Below are 18234 nucleotides of genomic sequence, written 5' to 3' on the forward strand. Positions count from 1 at the left end.
GTACAAAGGTGCTCTAGGACCTATCTATGGTCCCGGTTCCGCTGTGTTCCCACCGCATCTGGCATTTGTCTAGTTAGTGCTACCTGTATACGCCCCCCATACCCAAGACTGTAAGCTTGGAGAAAGGAGACACTGCTTCTGGCTCAGTCTCCACTGTCTTTCCTGGGCCCACACACTAGGAGTACTTCAAATGGGTGCTTCACTAACGTAAATATCCATTGACTGAATGGAATGTGGGATGTGGAAGTCTCAAGGGTGGGCCTAACCAGAAGGAGGAAGGGAAAGAGGGGAAGAAGAAATGTGGCGAGACATCTCTGGCCTGCAGGGGGAGATGCTGAGCAGTTCAAGGCCCTCTTCCGCCTCCGGGCAGTGAGTCCCCACCCTTTTCCCTTTGTGGAGGGATACTTTGCAGCAGTAAGAGTAACAGCTACTGTTTACTGACCTGATGCTAAGCACATGCCTCATCTACTTGCCACAGCAGCCCCACCGTCTCCATTCTGCAGAATGCAGAGGGCGCAGACACGAGGTCAGCCAGCAGAGGTACCTGCTCCGTGCTGGGTGCTCAAGCCTGGAAGCTTACAGCTAGCCTGGAAGCTCCATCACACTGCAAAACCAGCCACACTTATTTTTAATTTGGAAAATATGGTCCCTGCTCCACAACCAAGTCTTAAGTTAAGAACAGCCCTGCCCCTCCCACCTGTGGGCACCAGGCCAGGCCCCCTACAAAGCCAACTCACCAAGTTGACTGTTGACAGGAAAAAGAAATCCATGCCAGGCCTGGGCCCAGACCCCAGGAGTGGGGCCGGGTGGGAGAAGAGAGGCCCAGCGGGCAGAAGCTATACTCAGGCACAGGCACCTGATCACCCACCTCCCAACCGGAGGACTGATGCCTAGGAAAGCAGCATGAACAGGCATTTTGCTGACTCCCAAATCCTCAGTGCTTGGCACACACAAGGCACCTGGTTAGTATTTGCCGAATAAATGAATGAACGAGTGAATGAATGAATGAATGAATGAATACATGTTAGGCTTTTCCCACCATCCAAAAGAGAGTGGGGAACTGGGTTTCCCATATCCCAAGGCAGAGGACCCTCTGGGACAGACACCCAACCTTGACTGGGTTAGGAAACAGGAGGTGAGGCGGAGGCCTGGAGGCCCCTCCAGGGAGAGAATGAGGGAAACGCCAAGTCACTACATCAAGGTCACTGGGCCCCTGATGCCTGGGCAGAGGGGTATGTAGAAGGGGGCCCAGCATGGGATGGGACCCCTACAATCTGAGCAAGAACAACTGGCATGAGGGAGGAACCTCTCCCAGGCAATCAGATAGAGGAGTGAGTCCAGGCTGCACCTGGGCTCGAGCCTTCTGAGCTGTCAGGAGTCTCAGCCACCAGCCAGAAGCACCCTCAAAGCAGATCTGGAAAGCCTGCCCAGTTTACCAGCCTGTTCTCCCTGCCTGGCCTCTGAGACCCTGGTGGGAGATGAAGCGGAGGCCAGACCTTGGGAGAGCTGTGCCCCAAACCCTACACCCCCACACCTAGCACTCACCTGGTCTGGGTGGGCATGGGGCACATGAGGTCACCCCCCAGAAGGCTCCCACACTGCCACAGCAATCCTCTTGGGCAGTCAGCTCCAGCAAGGGGTTGGCACACTGGAAAAGAGGCCATGGACACCCATCACACCCTCTTCCCTTTCCTGCTGTGCACAGAGCTGTCCCAGGAAAATCTGAGGTGAGGGCTCAACCCCAACATCCTGCTACAGGGATGCTTCACCCAAGGGAGGAGAGGAGAGAGTCAGGGGATGCCCCGGAAGGAAGCAGAGAAACTTGCAGTCCATCCCACCAAACCCTAAACTTGGGGGCAGGGCACACCCAGGTAAGAATAGATCTGCTCTGTGCCAGACTGCAAACTGCCCCCTTCCATGTCCCCAGCCCACAGAGGGTCCCAAAGGATGGGCTCTCCTCCATCAAACTCCAGGGAACTATAGGGTCACCTACGATGCAAGTCTTCCCCGCGAACAGGGTCTAGGCTCAGGGACACTGCAAGCTGAGAGGCCAAGGAGGATCTGGGGACTCAGAGTCCCTATCCCTGGGCTACCCCCTACCTCCTCCAGTTCCCTAACCTCAGGAGGTGTTTCTGGAAACGCCAAAATGCAACTCTAACAAAAACCATCTTAGGTCTGGCTTAGCCCATTATCTTTAGGTGCCGAGATTCAGAAAAACTCCCCCGATTTCCCATCACTGACTATGGATGCCTCCAGGAGGGATGGGGTGTCTCTCATCTTTTACCCCCAAAGCTTTAAGGGTTTAACCTATCTGCATCTCTGTGATCTTCAATTTCAATGGAATACCATACTTTCTCTTGTAGGATCTAACAGCCCTACCGTCTATGCACCGGGAGTCCTAGGCTCGGCTCCAGTACGGGCCAGGGTTTACGGGGACCAGAAGATGCTGGTGCCCTTCCAGAGGGGGACTCTTTTGGGCTTCTTCGGCATGCCTGGCACTGACAAGTATCCAGTGGAGCCTAGGTAGTAAGGAGGCCTCTCCTTGCTCACACGATTTATACTCTACATTTTCCCATATGGGGAATAGGAGACTCTACAGACATACATTCCGTAAGGACGAGGAGCAGAGAGAAGAAGGGGCAGAGTGAGGAGCAGTCACTATTTTGGAAGCCTGTCGGGCTGCGGCAGGGGATGCATTCTCACCTGTCCATTCACAGAGCTCAGATAACAGCGGCCCAGCCCTCCTGGAGGCCTGGGTGCTGCTGGGGGCGGTGGCTGAAGGGCCTCTCCAGACCGCGCGGGGATGCTGTTGCTGTCCCAGTGGCTATGGCGGGGGCTGGCGGGGAGCCAGGGCGAGGGTCTGGTCTCCACGCTGTTCTCCTCCGGGACTTCGCCCCGCACCCGAGCCACCTGATGCACCTGCACGGAGGCCTCCGGCGGGTGGCGAATATGCACCTTCACCAAGGAGGGGTTCACGGAGGCTGGGCACAGGGGCTGGGTCAGAGTCGGGCAACAGGGCCCCACCTTCTGAAGATGGCCCAGCACCCCTGGGCCAGGCCACTGGCTCTATGTCTCCCCCAAATTCTCCTTCCATTTTTCCACTCTCTGCTCAAACCCAGTGAGGACAGGATGGAGCACAAACTCCTTCACTTTGCTCCTTCCAAAGAAGGACCTTCATACTCAACCTCCAAATTACCTTCCTGATTCTACCTCCTCCCACCATCCTGCACAACCCCTGAACTCTGGCCTGACAGACCCCGCAGGGCCCCACCTCCACACCGTGGCTCATGCTGGTCCCTGCGCAGGGGAACCCCTCCCACCTTCTCTGCTTAATCAAAGGCTATCCACCCTTTAAATCCAGCTGAAGTCCACCTCCTCCACGAAGCCTTCCTGAGCACAACTAGGGGGCTCTCCACCCCCTGACCTCCTATGGAAGTCTGTATTTTTGGTAGATTTTACGTGGCACCTGATAATGGAAGGCATGTTCCATTCTTCCTATCCAGCCCCACTCTCTTGTCCAGGCCTGAGGGTTCCCTGAAGGCAGGACCCCGCCTTTATACATTTTTGTCTCATCCATAGCACCCAGTAGGGAGCAAGGGCAAAAAAAAATTATTGATGAATTCAGAGGAAGGGCAAAGAGAAGTTTAGGAAATGAAATTGAGCCCCGGGGGCAGAGAAGGAGGGAGGTCTGACTGGAGGCAGCTTCCGTGCCCTCCACCATGATGCCGGCACCCCCATGCCCGTCGCCCAGTGCACCCCCCAGCCCCACACTCACCCAGCTGGTTGGAGAGAGGCAAGGTGAAGGTGGACTGCCTCAAGGGGCCTTCCCGCAGGGCCCCGTGGCGGGAGCCCCTCTCTGGAGGCCCCATGTCCAGCTTCGGGGAGGGCAGGTGGCAGAATTTTCCGGTGGAGTTGGCAGGGCACCAGCACTCATCCCGGCCGATGCAGCGGCCCCCGTTCAGGCAAGGGATCTGGCAGAAATCTACAACATTGATCTCAAGGTGACCAGTGGTAGAACAACATAGCAGTGCCCACCACGGGGCCGGGGAGTGACCACAGGGAAGCGGGGGAGCAGGCACTCCAATCTGGATGGCCCGGGGAGCCCAGCACACCCTGAAATGCAGGGACTTTCCAGGATGCCGGGAATGAGGAAGGGTAGATAACAGCCGGCCCTTGCCTTTCTGAAGAGCCTTTTCACACCTTCCCGGCATCCCACAATAACCTGGGGACTGGAGGCCTAACTCTACTAGCTCCCTCACTTCTCTGTGGGGGAACCATGGACTCAGGTGGGTTATGGGACTTGCCAGAGTCACACAGCTAGGCTGTCACAGAGCTGGGTGAGGACTCAGCATTCTGTGTGACTGGGGACAACTCACAGGAGCCATAGTATGAGAGCTGTAGGCTTCCTTCCTGCAGAAGGTCTGGGCTCCTGCCCAAGGCAGGCCTGTCCCTCTGGGTACCCTGCCCCTCCCCAGGGCCTGGGAATCCCCTGAGGAGGGCGGGGGAAGGGACTCACAGATTCGGAAGCCAGACTTGGGGTCATGCCCGTGACCACCCTGACTATATAGGGTGGTGGTGTCGCCGCGCTCACAGTTGTTGGAACAGTGTCCATGGGCACAAGTCTGCTTGCAGATGGTGGGAGTGAAGACGATCTTGATCTTCTTGATTTTCTCAGTGAGGTTCAGCCCTGCAGAGAGAGGGCTTGGGTCCAGGGGGCAGGGCTGAGAGGTGCAGCTATGACCCCCGGGGGCTGGTTAGAAAGGCCCATGGGGTCGGGGGTGAATGCTTCCCAAGGGCATTTGCTAAGTACCTACTGGAAGCAAGGTCCCACAGTGGGAGCAGGGTGGTGGTACCTTTGAGAAGCTCACGGTCCGACACGTATCGAGGGATGCCAACGTGCCAACCACTAAGCTCGTGCTTTATGCACATTCACTCTTATCCTTCTTGGGGGAGTACCCTTTTAGGTTGAACCATTAGAAATTGCCATTTTTGTAGGTTACAGTGGCCGAATACTGACCACGTTCCTATACCCAATCTGATATTTCTGTTTTACAGTCAAGGAAACTGAGGCCCCCAGAAGGTTGGGTTGCCCCACGTCACACAGCTGGCAAGTGCCACAGTCGGGCGTGGAACCTGCGGGCAGAGGACTGACTGTAGCTGTGACTTGCCAGAGGGAGTTTTCTAAGAGAAGGGGAGGAAGACAGAGGCTGTGAGAAGGACCAGAGTCAGGCTGTGGGTGCCCTGATTGCCAGAATGAGGACAAGCACCGGCCCTTTATCTGGTTGGTGGTGGGAAGCCTTTGAAGGTTTTCAGCGAGAGATCAAAGAGGACGCGTGGAGGACTGGTGCCCTCCCAGCTGGAGTGGGCAGGGGGGCGGGGAGACGGGGAGACCAGCTGGGAGGGCACACAGCACTGCAAGCTGGTTCTGTAACACAGGTGGTCGTGGTGGAAATACAAAGGAGGGGTATTCATTCAGCATGGGGAGCCCCAGGAGGGAAACCAGAGGGAGAGGGCTTGAGGAGGGAAGTACAAAAGGTCTGTGTAGACCATGTGTTCAAGAAGCTAGCCTGGGAAGGGGGGAGAGACAGGGAGGAAGCCCGAGGGAAGTAAAGAAAGAACTCTGTGGATGTGTGTGTGCGCGTGCAAGTGTGTGTGTGAGAATGCGAGCGGGAACCAAGTGTATCTGCTGGTGGGAAGGAGCTGGGGGGGGGCAGGCTGAAGAGGGAGGAGAGAGGGTGTGTGTGGGGGTAGGACAAGAGATGGTCTAGTGTTCTAGAGGAATCAAGAAGGGGGGACATGCCCTTTTCAAGATGGCAAGAAAGGAGGTCATGGATTACAAAAAGGAATGAATACTGACAGGGATAAACCTTGAAAACATGATACTAAGTTATAGCAGACACCAACGGCCACATATTGTGCAGGCTCTGTTAGGACACGTCCAAGGTAAGCAAATCTCTAGAGACAAAGTAGATCAGTGGGGCCTGGAGCTTGGGAGAGGGGGAAAGAGGCTTAATGGGTACAGGGTTTCTCTTGGGAGTGATGACAATGTTCTAGAATTAGATAGTGATGGCAGTTGCACAAAATTATACACTTAAAACCACTGATGTGTACACTTTAAAAATGGTTAATTTTATGTGAATTTCACTTCAACTTTTACCATGGCAAGAAAAGAAAGGAGGTGAGCTCAGGCATGGGTTTAGGTAAGGGAGTGGTGTGCACGGTGGGGCAGATGGGCAGGAAGGTGAGGAGCTCTCCAAGAGGTGGCAGGCATGTCTGTGTGCTGATGGGATGGGGCTTGGGAAAGTGGAGGGCAGCTTGGATTAGCCGCTCTGAGGGATGAGAGACACAGAGAGAGGGAGCAGGCACAAAGGAAAGGACTATTGGGCAAGGAGCAGAATGTGCCGAGGTGTGAACCCACAGGGATGCTCAGTTGTCTCCTCTAGAACGCAGAAGCCCAGCTGTGGGTGCTAAGGAAGCAACTGCTCAGGTTGGTCCAGGAGGTTTGCAGGAAGGATAAGGTGGAGGGAGCAGGGCCAGGAAGGGGAGGTTCATGGCTGGATACGAAGGAAGCAAAGGCAGGATGTGTGGTAGGGGCCAAGTCCCCGATCAGCTGGTTTGGGACCCTTGGAGCCCAGCACAAAGCAGGCACTTGGCGACTGCTGGTTGATTGGCCGAGAGGATGAGGGACGGGTGAAACTCGGCCGGCCCGTGAGAGGGAAGGGGAAGCAAAAGCGGGGACAAGGAGGTCAGAGATTTAGACGCCCTGCTCTCCTAGGACCCTGAGACAGGGCATCCTTACCCCAGGGGGATGACAGGCGGTCCAGATACGCTGCCTGCTGGGCGCCATCCCTCCGCTCAAGGCCTGGCCCTGCGGGCAGGGCATTGGAGGTGAGCTGACCGCTGGCTGCGGCGGTTGGGTAAAGCCGGACAGTCCGGGACAACCCCGCGTGCTGCTGGGAGGGCTGGCTCTGGCTGAGCCCACTCAGGGTCCTGTGGAGATGATCGTGGAATGGGGGTTCACCGCCGAGGAGCAGCATCGCTGTGCCCTCTGTCCCCGTTTGGGCTGCCCAGCCCCCACCTCTGCACTAGAAGAGTGCCCTCTGTCTGGTTGCCTTCTCTCCACCCATCCGCAGCGGCTCAGGGATGTGGAGGTGCCCTGAGGAAGGGGGAGCGAGGTAAGGCCCACCAGTTGGTTCTGCGAGAGTGCCTACCCCTATGTGGAATAGCCAGGCGTTTGCTGGGTTATTCTGGGCAAGTCACAGCTTCTCTGGGCCTCAGGACCCGAGACTATAAAACAAAGGTGTTAGACTGGTCCCATGTGGCTCTGACATTCTGAGAGTCTTTGAGACTCTTAGGGACCAACCTCTGCCCCCAAACTGAGTCCTGCCCCCAAAAGCCTGCTCCTTGCCACTTCGAAATTCAACCCTTAACACAAATTACCTGTGGAAATGGTGCCCAACAGATGCTTATTCACGGATTGATTCGGGGGCGGAGCCTAGACTCTCCCTCTCATTTCTTTTCATTGTAAAAATAATATAACAATATTCAAGGAGAAAAAAACCTAATTCAGCATCCCCCTGCCCCCATGCAGCAATTACTTTGCACATTTCCTTTTAACCTTTGCTCAAATATACATTCTTACCCCATTGTCATCACCTGTAGACACAGCTTAAATTCTGGTTTTTCACTTAACATTAGATCATACTTTATACAATCCCAGTTTTCATATTTATCATCTCAGGTACTACACGATAGTCTATCTGAAGACAAATCAGATTTATTTATTCAGACATTTGCCTGTTGCATGGATTGTTTTTAATTTTTGACTGTGGACATACTTATGTTCACGTTAAGTATGGCTTTTTTTCCTTCCGTTAAAATATTCCTTTAGTAAAGGGGGATTCGTTATATTATTCTATTTTATTTTGTATGTTTGAAAAATACTTAAAATAGACAGTTAAAAAGGATCATTCTTTTAGGATTAATTCTATGGACTAGAATGACCATATTGAAGGGTATAAGAAAAAGGTTATAAACATTTATGGCTCTAGGTTCACACTGGCGCTTTGTTTTTTGAAAGGGTGTATCAAAAGGTGTAACTGTACCACTCACAGTGCAACCTCTACATCCTAATGTGTTATTGTTTTTTATACTTTGCTAATTGAATAAATATAAAATGGTACTTCACTGTTGCCCTTTCTCTCCTTTCCTTATTACTTCTGAGTTGAAATGTTCTTCATATATCTATTTACCACTTGTGAAAACTTTCTGCTCATGTCCTTTGATATCTTAACCATTTGAATGGTCTCACAAATTTGAACGCGTTATTCATGTGTTTATTATTAGGCCAGTCTACAAGGCAGCCTCCACGGTAAATATCCTGCCCCTTCACAGTGTATATGAACCGCTGTATATGATGGTGTCTGCACTGTGGTGAGTGTGAGCACACTGTGGACACTGAAGCTGAGGGAGCAATTCCTGGTCCAAGGTTAGACATCCAGTAAATCAGGGCCCTGGGATGCCAGCCCAGAGCATCCTGACTCTTGTGCCACCTAACAGAGCAGCCCAGACCATGATGGAAGCTCAGCCTAGGAGCATCTGCTCAGGCCTGGAGGGCACTCCTTCCCCCAGTTGGTCCCTCCTTTCCCCAGTGGGTCCCTCCTTCCCCCAGTGGGTCCCTCCTTCCCCCAGTAGGTTCCTCCTTCCCTCAGTAGGTCCCAACCCTTTCCTCTCCACTGGATTCCTTGCCCAAGTGGGACAAGGTGTAGGACCCTCTCCTTCTGCTCTCTCTACTCCAGTTCTGTTGACCCCGAGTGCCTAGGCCATTAACAAGCTTCCTCTTATCCTTTCTTGGCAGAAGCCAAATCAGGAGAGATGTCAGAGGCTGGTACCCCAGTACTTTCCTAGGCTCCCCCAGGGCCCTCTGCTCAGAGCTTGGCTCCCATAGGCTTTTTTTTTTTTTAAGATTTTATTTATTTATTTGACAGAGATAGAGAGAGCACAGGCAGGGGGAGTGGCAGGCAGAGGGAGAGGGAGAAGCAGGCTTCCTGCTGAGGAAGGAGCCGACGTGAGCCTCGATCTCAGGACCCTGGGATCATGACCTAAGCCGAAGGCAGACGCTTAACCGACTAAGCCACCCAGGTGCCCCTCCCATAGGTTTTAATGCTGTTCTTCCTTCCAGGGCCATCGGCAGCAAATCTTTACCCTGATAGGCCCCAAACATGCCTCACCCTGCTTCCTGAGTTTGGGGTCTAGAGTGGGAGAGAGGTCCTGTTAGCCACTTGAGAAGTTCTGGGAGCTGTAATGGGCCAGAACTGGGAGCCCAAAACCTCAGGCACCTGCTCCTCATTCCCAGGAAAAGATCAGCACAACCAGCTGCAGCAGAAAACACAATCCTTTCAAGATCTTCCCAGAGTGTGCCCGAGAGAGAGAGAGCTGGTGGGTTGGTGGGAGTCTCCTCCTGGTGGCACCGGGCTGGTGCCATGGCTCAGCTTAGTGCCAGCACTGTAGAGCACCCTAGAAAGATGAAGGGAGTAGCTCATGTTCTGCCCAGTTCTGCACTTTTTTGAACTTGACCAATAAAGAGCTCCCCAATCTGGTCAAGATGGAAACTCAAAGCATTTTTCTTGGTAGTTTGTTGTCATTGTTATCACTGGTGTCACTCGTTTCTCCAATGGAACTCAATGCTGATGGCCCCAAGATTCCTAAGTTCAAATCCTAAGTCCAGTGGTTAATGTTGCAGTGAAGAAAAAAGCCACCGCCAACGAAGAACTTCCCACGTTCCCTAGTTGTAGGTAGGACCTGGCTGTACGGAGGGGAGAAAACAGGATCAAGCGAGGCAAATGTCAGTTCTTCCTCTTCTAGCAGAATGGCCTGAGCAAGTCACAGAGCTCCCCTGAGCCTCAGATTCCTCATCAGTAAAGTGGGAATAGCAATGCCGCATCATGGGGCCAGAGTGAGGACTAAGAGATATAGGGAGGCTGTGTGATTACTTTGCAAATATAAGTAAATGGCATGAGTTGAAAAATATGCCAGAATTTTACAATCACATGAATGACAACAAAAGAAGTGCTAGATACAGTTCAGACAAGTATAACAAATTGTTTTGAAAGAAAGCCACTGAAAATTCTCCTTCATCTAAGGGGAATGAAAGACTCCCCAAAACACTTTGTTATACTGTCCAAGCATCCTTATATGTAAAGGGCCAAGTGCCCAATCTGGTGTCCACATATTTTTAACAACCAGAGCCTCCTGAACCTAATCCACTGTCATCTACTGTTGGGATGGGGATTTGGGGTTAAATGGCAGAAATCAAAAGTTCTGCCTTGTCTGAGAGGCTCACAGCAGAGTAAAGGAGGAAGTCCCAGTTCTTTGATAGGTTCTACCTCTTCCACCCAAATTACCCCTGTAAGACAACCACCATCTCCTTTCTTAAGCCCCAGCTCAGTCCTTAGAGGTGGGCAGCGAGGCCCACAATGTGAGGAAGTGGCCTCCAGCTGGTTGCCTGTGCCCTCAGCACTTAGAAGGTCATAGGCAGCTAAGACGTGGTGCAGATCGTGAGCTGGGGAGTTTGCAAGCCCCATAGTCTGGCTTTGTGTTATCTTGGCGCTCATTTCTCTTAAGTGATTCACAAGCCTTTAGCAAAAGCCCGGTTGCATGCCCCATTCTAGTCTCAGGTCGTGGGACATCAAGGAAAGGGTGTGGCGCCATGTTGGGCCCAGGGTAGTCTAAAGAAGCAGTGCCCCCTTAAGGACGAGAGTGGTGACAACAGGGGCAAGCGAGAGCTTCACCGAGAACGTGACTTTCTTAACCACAGTCCCCCACAGGAGAGGGTCCATCTACTCAGCCTTGGAAGAGTTGCTTTGATTTCATCAAAGGATAACAGTTCTTGAACTTTCCTGGCACAAGAAGAGAATTTGCTATCCCTCTGGGATTATTCCAAGGAAGTCCTGGCAAAGCAGCCACAGTGGACAAGAACAGCTGTCCCTAGACTTTAGGATCACAAGGATCAGTAAAATTTTGAAACAAATGCAGGGGAACAGCATAAAGTTGCCAACTTTTTGTTTAGGTAAGTAAGAAATTCACACACACACACATACACACACACAACTACCAATTATTACCACCATAATTCCATGAAAGAAAAGACATTCCAATTGTTGAAAAAGAAACATTTGAACAAGCTTAACTTCATGGAAACCTCACCACATTGACTTTATTTTCTTCATTTCTTCATGGACCAATGAAACATTCATGACAGGCTAGCACCAAGCCAAGAGGAAACCACTGAGCTACAGTCTGCTCTAGTCTGAGGACTTTCGGGCTCTTTCGACCAATTTGGGAGAAGAAAAAAAAAACTTCCTGTCCCCGCTGCTGGGATCTTCAGACCCAAGTGAAAACTGCCCAGACAGTGCATACCTACAATGATGTCACTCAGTTCAATGTGGTGTACCCACATTCTGCCATCCTGAAAAGATATTTAACACTGAGGTTTTCAAAAGCAATTGGAGAGACAAGTGGGTGAGGGGCTCCATGCCTTTCACCCCATCCAAGTGCACCTGAGCCTAGAGGCTCCACTCTACCTACTTTATAAATTGGGCTTCCAAATACTGTTTTGTTTGAAAAGGCTTTTGCTGCTAAAAGAAAGTTTAAAAACATCACTATGCGGTGCATAGAATAATTATAGCTAGCATCTATTGAGCACTGAGCCAGATGCTTTATTATTTTTTACTTTTTTAGATTTTTTTATTTGAGAGAGAGAGTGAATGAGTGAGAGAGAGCATGAGCGGTCGGGGGGGAGCAGAGGGAGAGGGAGACTACCAGACACTTGGGATCATGACCTAAGCCAAAGGCAGATGCCTAACCAACTGAGCCACTCAGGCGCCCCAAGCCAGATGCTTTAAATGCATCATCTTAACCACATTATTTTATTGAATGATAAAAGTAAGTTGCAGAATAACATGGATAGTATGCTTCCAGGTTTGTGTCTTAAGAAAAACTTCTCTCTCCCCCTATAGATATTTATACAGGCATGGGAAAGATCTGTAAGGATTTGTAAACCATGGCTACCCCTGTTTTTACATTCTTGGAATTTTTTTCAGTAAAACATTTTACAGTAAACACGTATTATTTTGTAATAAAAATAAATCCTTAGTTTTCACAACAGCTCCATTTTATAGATAAGGAAATCGAGGTTCAGGAAAAGCATGGTAAATATGTGCAAATAACTTGGATCCAAAGTGGACCATGATGGCTGACAGGGGTACAGGAATTCAGATGTAAGAAAGACCACGTCATCTGAGTTGGGGCTTAAGAGAGGGGTAGGATTTTTCATAGTCCAAAATGAAGAGGAAGACATTGCAGATAGGAAAAATATTATAAGACAATGCATGGAGGCGGGAAGCATGGGCTTTTTTCACAAGAAAAAAAATACAAATGTTTCCGAAGCACATGAAAATATGCTCATTCTTTTTTTTTTTTTTAAAGATTTTATTTATTTATTTATTTTAGAGAGAGAGAGAGTGTGAGCAGGGGGAGAAGCAGAGGAAGGGAGGGAGAAAGAATCTCAAGCAGACTCCCTGCTGATCACGGAGCCTGAAGCAGGGCTCGATCTCAGGACCCTGAGATCATGACCTGAGTGGAAACCAAGTGACCTGAGCAGAAACCAAGAGTCAGATGCTTAACCGACTAAGCCACCCAGGTGCCCTGAAGATATGCTCATTCTAAGTAAGATGTACAAATGAAAACTACTCTGAGATAGCATTTTCAATCCATTAGATTAATAAAAATTCAAAAGTTTAATAATGGACTAATTTGGCAAGATTGTGCTGAAATAGGCACTCTCAAATATTGCTGTAGGAACGTGAATTGATACAGCCTTTAGGAGAGCAATTTGGCAATGTCTCTCCACGCTGAGTGCATCTATCTGCTTTGCTCCTGCAGTTCTATCTCCAAAATGATGCTGCAGATAAATCTGCCATGTAGGCACTGCAGCTACCCTGCCCAGGTCCCCCTTGCAGCTGGTGCACCTCCCACTGGCTGCATCTGAGTCTTGCTGGAGGCGGATGGCAACCACCTGACAAAGCCCCTCCCACACCAATGACTGCCTGAACAAGACGTTCAAAAACCCTGCCCCTTGCCTCAAGGGGAGACTGCAAGCTCCACCCTCAGTCAGGCCTTGGCTTGATTTCCTTGGAACCAATCCTTGCCAAGCTCTTTCCACCTTCCCATCCTGCTTCCCTGCCTCGGTAATCCCCCAATAAATCACACACCATGGGAAGCCATGTCCCAGCTCCACCTCTAGGGGAGTCTGACCTAAGACACTTGAGAATGTCCAAAATGATGGATGAACAAGATTATTCATAGCAGCACTATTTTATAATAGCAAAATATTTTGTAAAGAATAGAAACAATGTAAGTGTCCTTCAGTAGGAGATTGGTTAAACAAACTAGGATATATCCACAGGATGGGGTCATATGCCCTCGAAATAGAAAGAAGCAGCTTCTTACATCTATAGGAAAGCTCTCCAAGACATACTGAAAAGTGGATAAACAGCCCCGATCTGGCCCACTGACCGTTTTTATACTGATGGTGAACTAACAATGGTTTTTTATATATTTAAATAGTTGAAAAAGGCCAAAAGAAGACTATATTTCATGACATGAGAAAGCGACATGAAATTCAAGTTTAAGTTTCCATAAATAAAGTTGAGTTGGGACAGAGTGACGCTCATTGTCTGTGAGCTACTTTTGCTCTAAATGGCAGAGCTGAGTAGTTGTAGAACCATATGTCATACAAAGCCTAAAATATTTACTATCTGGCTTTTTATGGAAAAGTTTGCTGACTCCTGGTGTGGGGTGTGTAAACTTCTGTGTAAACGTAGAGAAAATAAGCATATGTGTTGCATTTATTTGCATCTTCCTAAAGCAACCTAGGAAGGCTACCTTGGAAATTAATAACAGTGGTTACCTATGTACGTGGGGTGGCAGGGAGCGGGAAGGGGGCAGACGGGGAATAAACTCATGCCACCATTTAATGAATGCTCGCTCTGCACCAGGCTCCATGCCTATAATGCACATTGCCCACATCATCTCACATAGGTCTCTCCGTAACTCTAAGAGTTACTCATTATCCCATTTCACAGTCTAGAAAACAGAGAGTAGCAAGTTTCTATCCCTTCCTGAAGGTTACAGAACTCCCAAGGGCAGAAGCCAGGTTACCAAACCAGGTTAAGTTCATCCTAGAGCTACCCCACCATTTGTTATTGCTGTATCACCATTTTACAGATGAGGACACTGAGATTTGGGGGATTGAAGAAGAATAGGTTCCAGTCCAAATGGTGGACAGCGTGAAGTATCAGAGAGGTGTCTGCGCTGTATTGAATGGGTGAGGAAGAGTCTCTGGAGAAGCCCACCTTCTTTCACTCATTCAAGAAGCACTTACTGAATGCCTGCCACATGCCAGGCACTGAGGTCCAAGGATGGCAAAGACCCTCTACCCCTCTCTGCTCCCATGGAGCCTGGGCAAAGTGTCCAACACTCCAGCGAAGGTGTGGGGGCACGGGGCGGGGGCTGCATATTAGCCTTGAGATGTTCATGGTCTCCAAGCAGGTCTAGGACATGATGAGATAGGCCTTTTCAAATGATTATTACTCTGGTGAAAGATGACCTAGGTGCAGATGGACCAGAGAGGGGCAGGCTGGAGGCCAGCTGGAAGGCTTTGGCTGTGGTCTAGGCTAGCAGGGACCAAGGATGGGACCAGGAAGAAAGTCTGGATTCAAGGGATAGTTAAGTCATGGGGAATTCCCAGTTGTGGCTTAGAGCAACGGTGGAGGGAGCTCCAGGGGCCAAGGTCTCAAGTGGGAGATCCAAGAAGTGGCTCCGTTTGGGACACAATGAGTGTTGGATGCCTCAAAATGGATCTCCACATGGAAGCACCCAGGAGGCAGCACTCAGGAGAGAGACAGGGCACAGTCGGGAGCATTGTAAGGATAGAGGTGGTGGTCACGGAGGAGTTAGGAGGGAGGGATGACAGCATTTAGGGAGAGCATGCAGAACAAACCCCGCTTCAGAGCTCCCTGCTGGACTGAGGCGTTAACTCTGCTAACACTTCCCAATTTCAGGAGGGAAAATGTGTTAACGAACAGACTGGTCTGAGTTCTAAGTTTTGTTCCCATAAATTTGTCTCCAGCCTTTGGCACCTGCTACCCCTTGTCGGCTAGCACATGATAAAACAAATGAATAAGCAGTAAATGCATATTAACGGAAAATGTGGCAGTGGCCCATCACACTTCACCTGACAGCATGTTCCTCTCACGGATATGTGCGTGTGCCTAGAGCTGGGTTTTATTTTGAACACCCAGACGATCGTCATAGTTTCTGCTAATAAAACTGTTCTCAGCTCCAATCATGGGATTAATTACACTGATGGCATTCCTTATGACTCCCAGGCGCCCTGACACCTAAACCCTCTGAGAAACAGAGGCGTGAAGAGAGAGTAAGCAAGGGTGGAGGAGGAGCCTGGGGAGCACCAAGGCCTGAGGGCAGACAGAGGAAGAGACTGTGAGGGTGTCAGAGGGGGAGCAGCCAGACGGGTAGGAGGGGCCAGGGGGCCAGGAGGGCCCTCCAGAATGCCGTCCCCACTTCTGGCTCTCCTGTGACTGCAGGCCGTAGTGGCAGGTGCCCAGGCCCCAGTGCCTCCCAGGTGGCTTAGTCTCCCCTGAGGATGTGGGTGCCGGCAAGACAAGGGAAGCCCTCGCAGAGCTCTCTCTCTGCTCCATCTCTCTTCGGGCCCAGGCCAGGGTCAGCCGGCCCTTGTGCCAAACCCTCAGGGACCCACTGTAGTGTCACCAGACCTCCTGCTCCGGGTCCTGCCACAAACCTGCCCCGCCTCAGCCGAGGGCAAGGGGGCACCCGGCCAGGGTGGATCAGGAGGAGAGGACACCGTGGCCCGGGAGCCCACTGGTCTCGGCAATGCACGGCGTGGGGGCTGGGCAGGCGAGAGGCAGGCTGGCTAGGACTTAGCAGCTATCACTCTCCAGCGTCTGGGTACCAGACGTGCCAGGTTGGTGGGTTCTTTGGTGACAGGAGGAGGGGAGGGCTTGAGCAATAATGATGACTATGTATTGAGTGCTGATTCTGCATTGTATATATTTTTTATTCTTTATAGATTTTTATTTATGTGAAAGAGAGAGCGAGGGTGAGAGAGAGAGAGAGCACAAGCAGGTGGAAGGAACGGCAGGCAGAGAGAGAAGCAGACTCCCTGCTGAGCAGGGAGCCCGACGCGGGACTCGATCCCAGGACCCTGGGATCATGACCTGAGCCAAAGGCAAGATGCTCAAGCGACTGAGCCACCCAGGCGCCCTGTGCTGTGTATTCATTGTTACATTTGCATTATGTTATCTGATCTTCACAACCACCTTAGGGGCTAGGTATTGTTATTAGCCCTACGTTTCAGAAAAGGAAATTGAGACCCAGAGAGGTTAAGGAGCTTGTCCAAGATCATTCGTCTAGAATCATTGTGTCCGTCAGAACTTTCTGTGGGGATGGAAACGCTCTATAGTCTGCGCTATTCAATATGCTAACTACCAGCCACTTGTGGCTTTTGAACACTTGGAAATGTGGCTAGTGTGGCTGAGTTTTACGTTAAATCAAATTTAAATAGCCCCATAGGGCTGGTGATTACCATATTGGACAGTGCAGTATAAAAAATGGAGGAGTCAGCATTGGAATCCCAAAAATCTATATTGGCCTGTAACTATGTGGATAGAGGTCCCCCTGGCTACCCTCATTGTGTTCTCTGTCCGCTGAAGGCTTTGCTCTTACCCCAGGCACTAGGGTCCCCCGACTGTCCTTGCCTGGGGGAATCAGCGCCCTCCTAAACCCTGCCCTCCCGCCCCCAGACTGCAGTATCTGGCATCAGATGTGAGGAGGGCTGTGGCAGGGAAGAGCCTGGATTTGCAGAGGACAGACCGAGGACCATGCCACAGGGGAGCAGGTTTCAGCAGAGTGTGAGGAAGGACGTTTTTGACCAGCGACAGGGTGACCCCTGAAGAGGCAGGAGCTTTGTGTGCCTGGGATAGTGGAGCTGTTCCTGAGTGCCAGAGAGGAAGCCATAGGCCTCTGGGCTCACGGCAAGCTCGGTGGGGTGGTGCCCGGGGGACCCAGCACCCGCCCTCTGCCTGGCACACTGATGTGTCATCAGCGCCGGCATCCTCACTCCCTGGTGCCCTCCTGAAATGTCTGAGAACTGGCTGTCCTGAGACCTCTTCTGTCGCTCACCCTGTTTTGCCCACCCCGCTGTGTCCAATCCCTGGGACCTCAGTGGTCAGCCGGAGTCCCCAGCCCAGCCCCACCTCAGCTACCTGTGAGTCACATCCTCCTGCTCCAAGGTCTCAGTCTTTCTTTGCCCACACCCAGGTCTGAGACTTGGAGATGTGGGACAAAGACCCCAGGGGATGCCTCTGCCAGGTTGGGGGGTGTGTGAAGGGGGCAGAATCCTGGGCGGCGGGGGGTGGGGTGGGAATCTGTCCTGCCTAGTCTCTGCCTGCTCTGCTCTCCCAGCCAGCTCAGGGGGAAACACAGCACCCCTGTTTCCTTGTAGGTAAATAAGAGGCAGAGGCTGGCGGGAGTTGTGCACGTCCAGGGGAATGTCTGCGGGGCACAAGCCCGGCCTGGGGCCTGACCCCCACCTCTAGAGCAGCCCTGAAGTACTAGTTGCTGCCTCAGTCTCCCAAGGGCCCAGAGACCCCGCTAGGCCTCCTCACTCTCCTCCACCCTCTGGACTCCCCACGACCTCATGCTGACAAACCCTTTTACACTGAGCAGCCTGCCTTGTAGGCTGTCAGGCTGCCAAGCCCTGACCCCTTGAAACTCTGCATTCCCTTTTTTTCTCTCCTGGCTGGGTGAGGGAGCAGAGCAGGGGAGCCACAGCGGGCTGCCCAGGGCCCCAGAAATGCCCCTCACTTTCTACCCAGCTTGCCCAAGTGTCAAACTGCTAGGGTCATCGCCCTCTCCCTCCCAGCTGAGGAGAGGGCCCCTCCAAGAGTTCCTCCATCTCCCTTTGGGCCCAGCAGACCACCCAAAGTGCTGCAGCTTGGCCAGGAACACAGATCCCCCCAGAGAGGGAGGCAAGGGATCAAGTCTTATATTCTCTTTATATTCTTCATGGAGTCATCACAGTGCTGGGCACACAGCTACTGTGCCCAGATAGGCACCACATGAACTTTCAACTTC

At 51.5% G+C, this 18234-nt stretch overlaps 1 protein-coding gene across 1 annotated transcript in view; it reads right to left on the bottom strand.

Moving 5' to 3' along the window:
• The window catches only part of LTBP2 (latent transforming growth factor beta binding protein 2), a 98097-nt gene that overhangs the window by 41760 nt on the left and 38103 nt on the right, over positions 1-18234 (bottom strand). Inside the window, 5 exon segments of the mRNA XM_025869200.2 lie at positions 1546-1648; positions 2704-2981; positions 3776-3982; positions 4517-4687; positions 6800-6990. Coding sequence (XP_025724985.1) covers positions 1546-1648; positions 2704-2981; positions 3776-3982; positions 4517-4687; positions 6800-6990 — 950 coding nt within the window.

Source organism: Callorhinus ursinus, unplaced genomic scaffold (assembly GCF_003265705.2).
Source record: "Callorhinus ursinus isolate GAN/ISIS: 27379988/994484 unplaced genomic scaffold, GSC_fseal_2.0 scaffold8, whole genome shotgun sequence".
In the NCBI taxonomy this organism is placed as follows: Eukaryota; Metazoa; Chordata; class Mammalia; order Carnivora; family Otariidae; genus Callorhinus; species Callorhinus ursinus.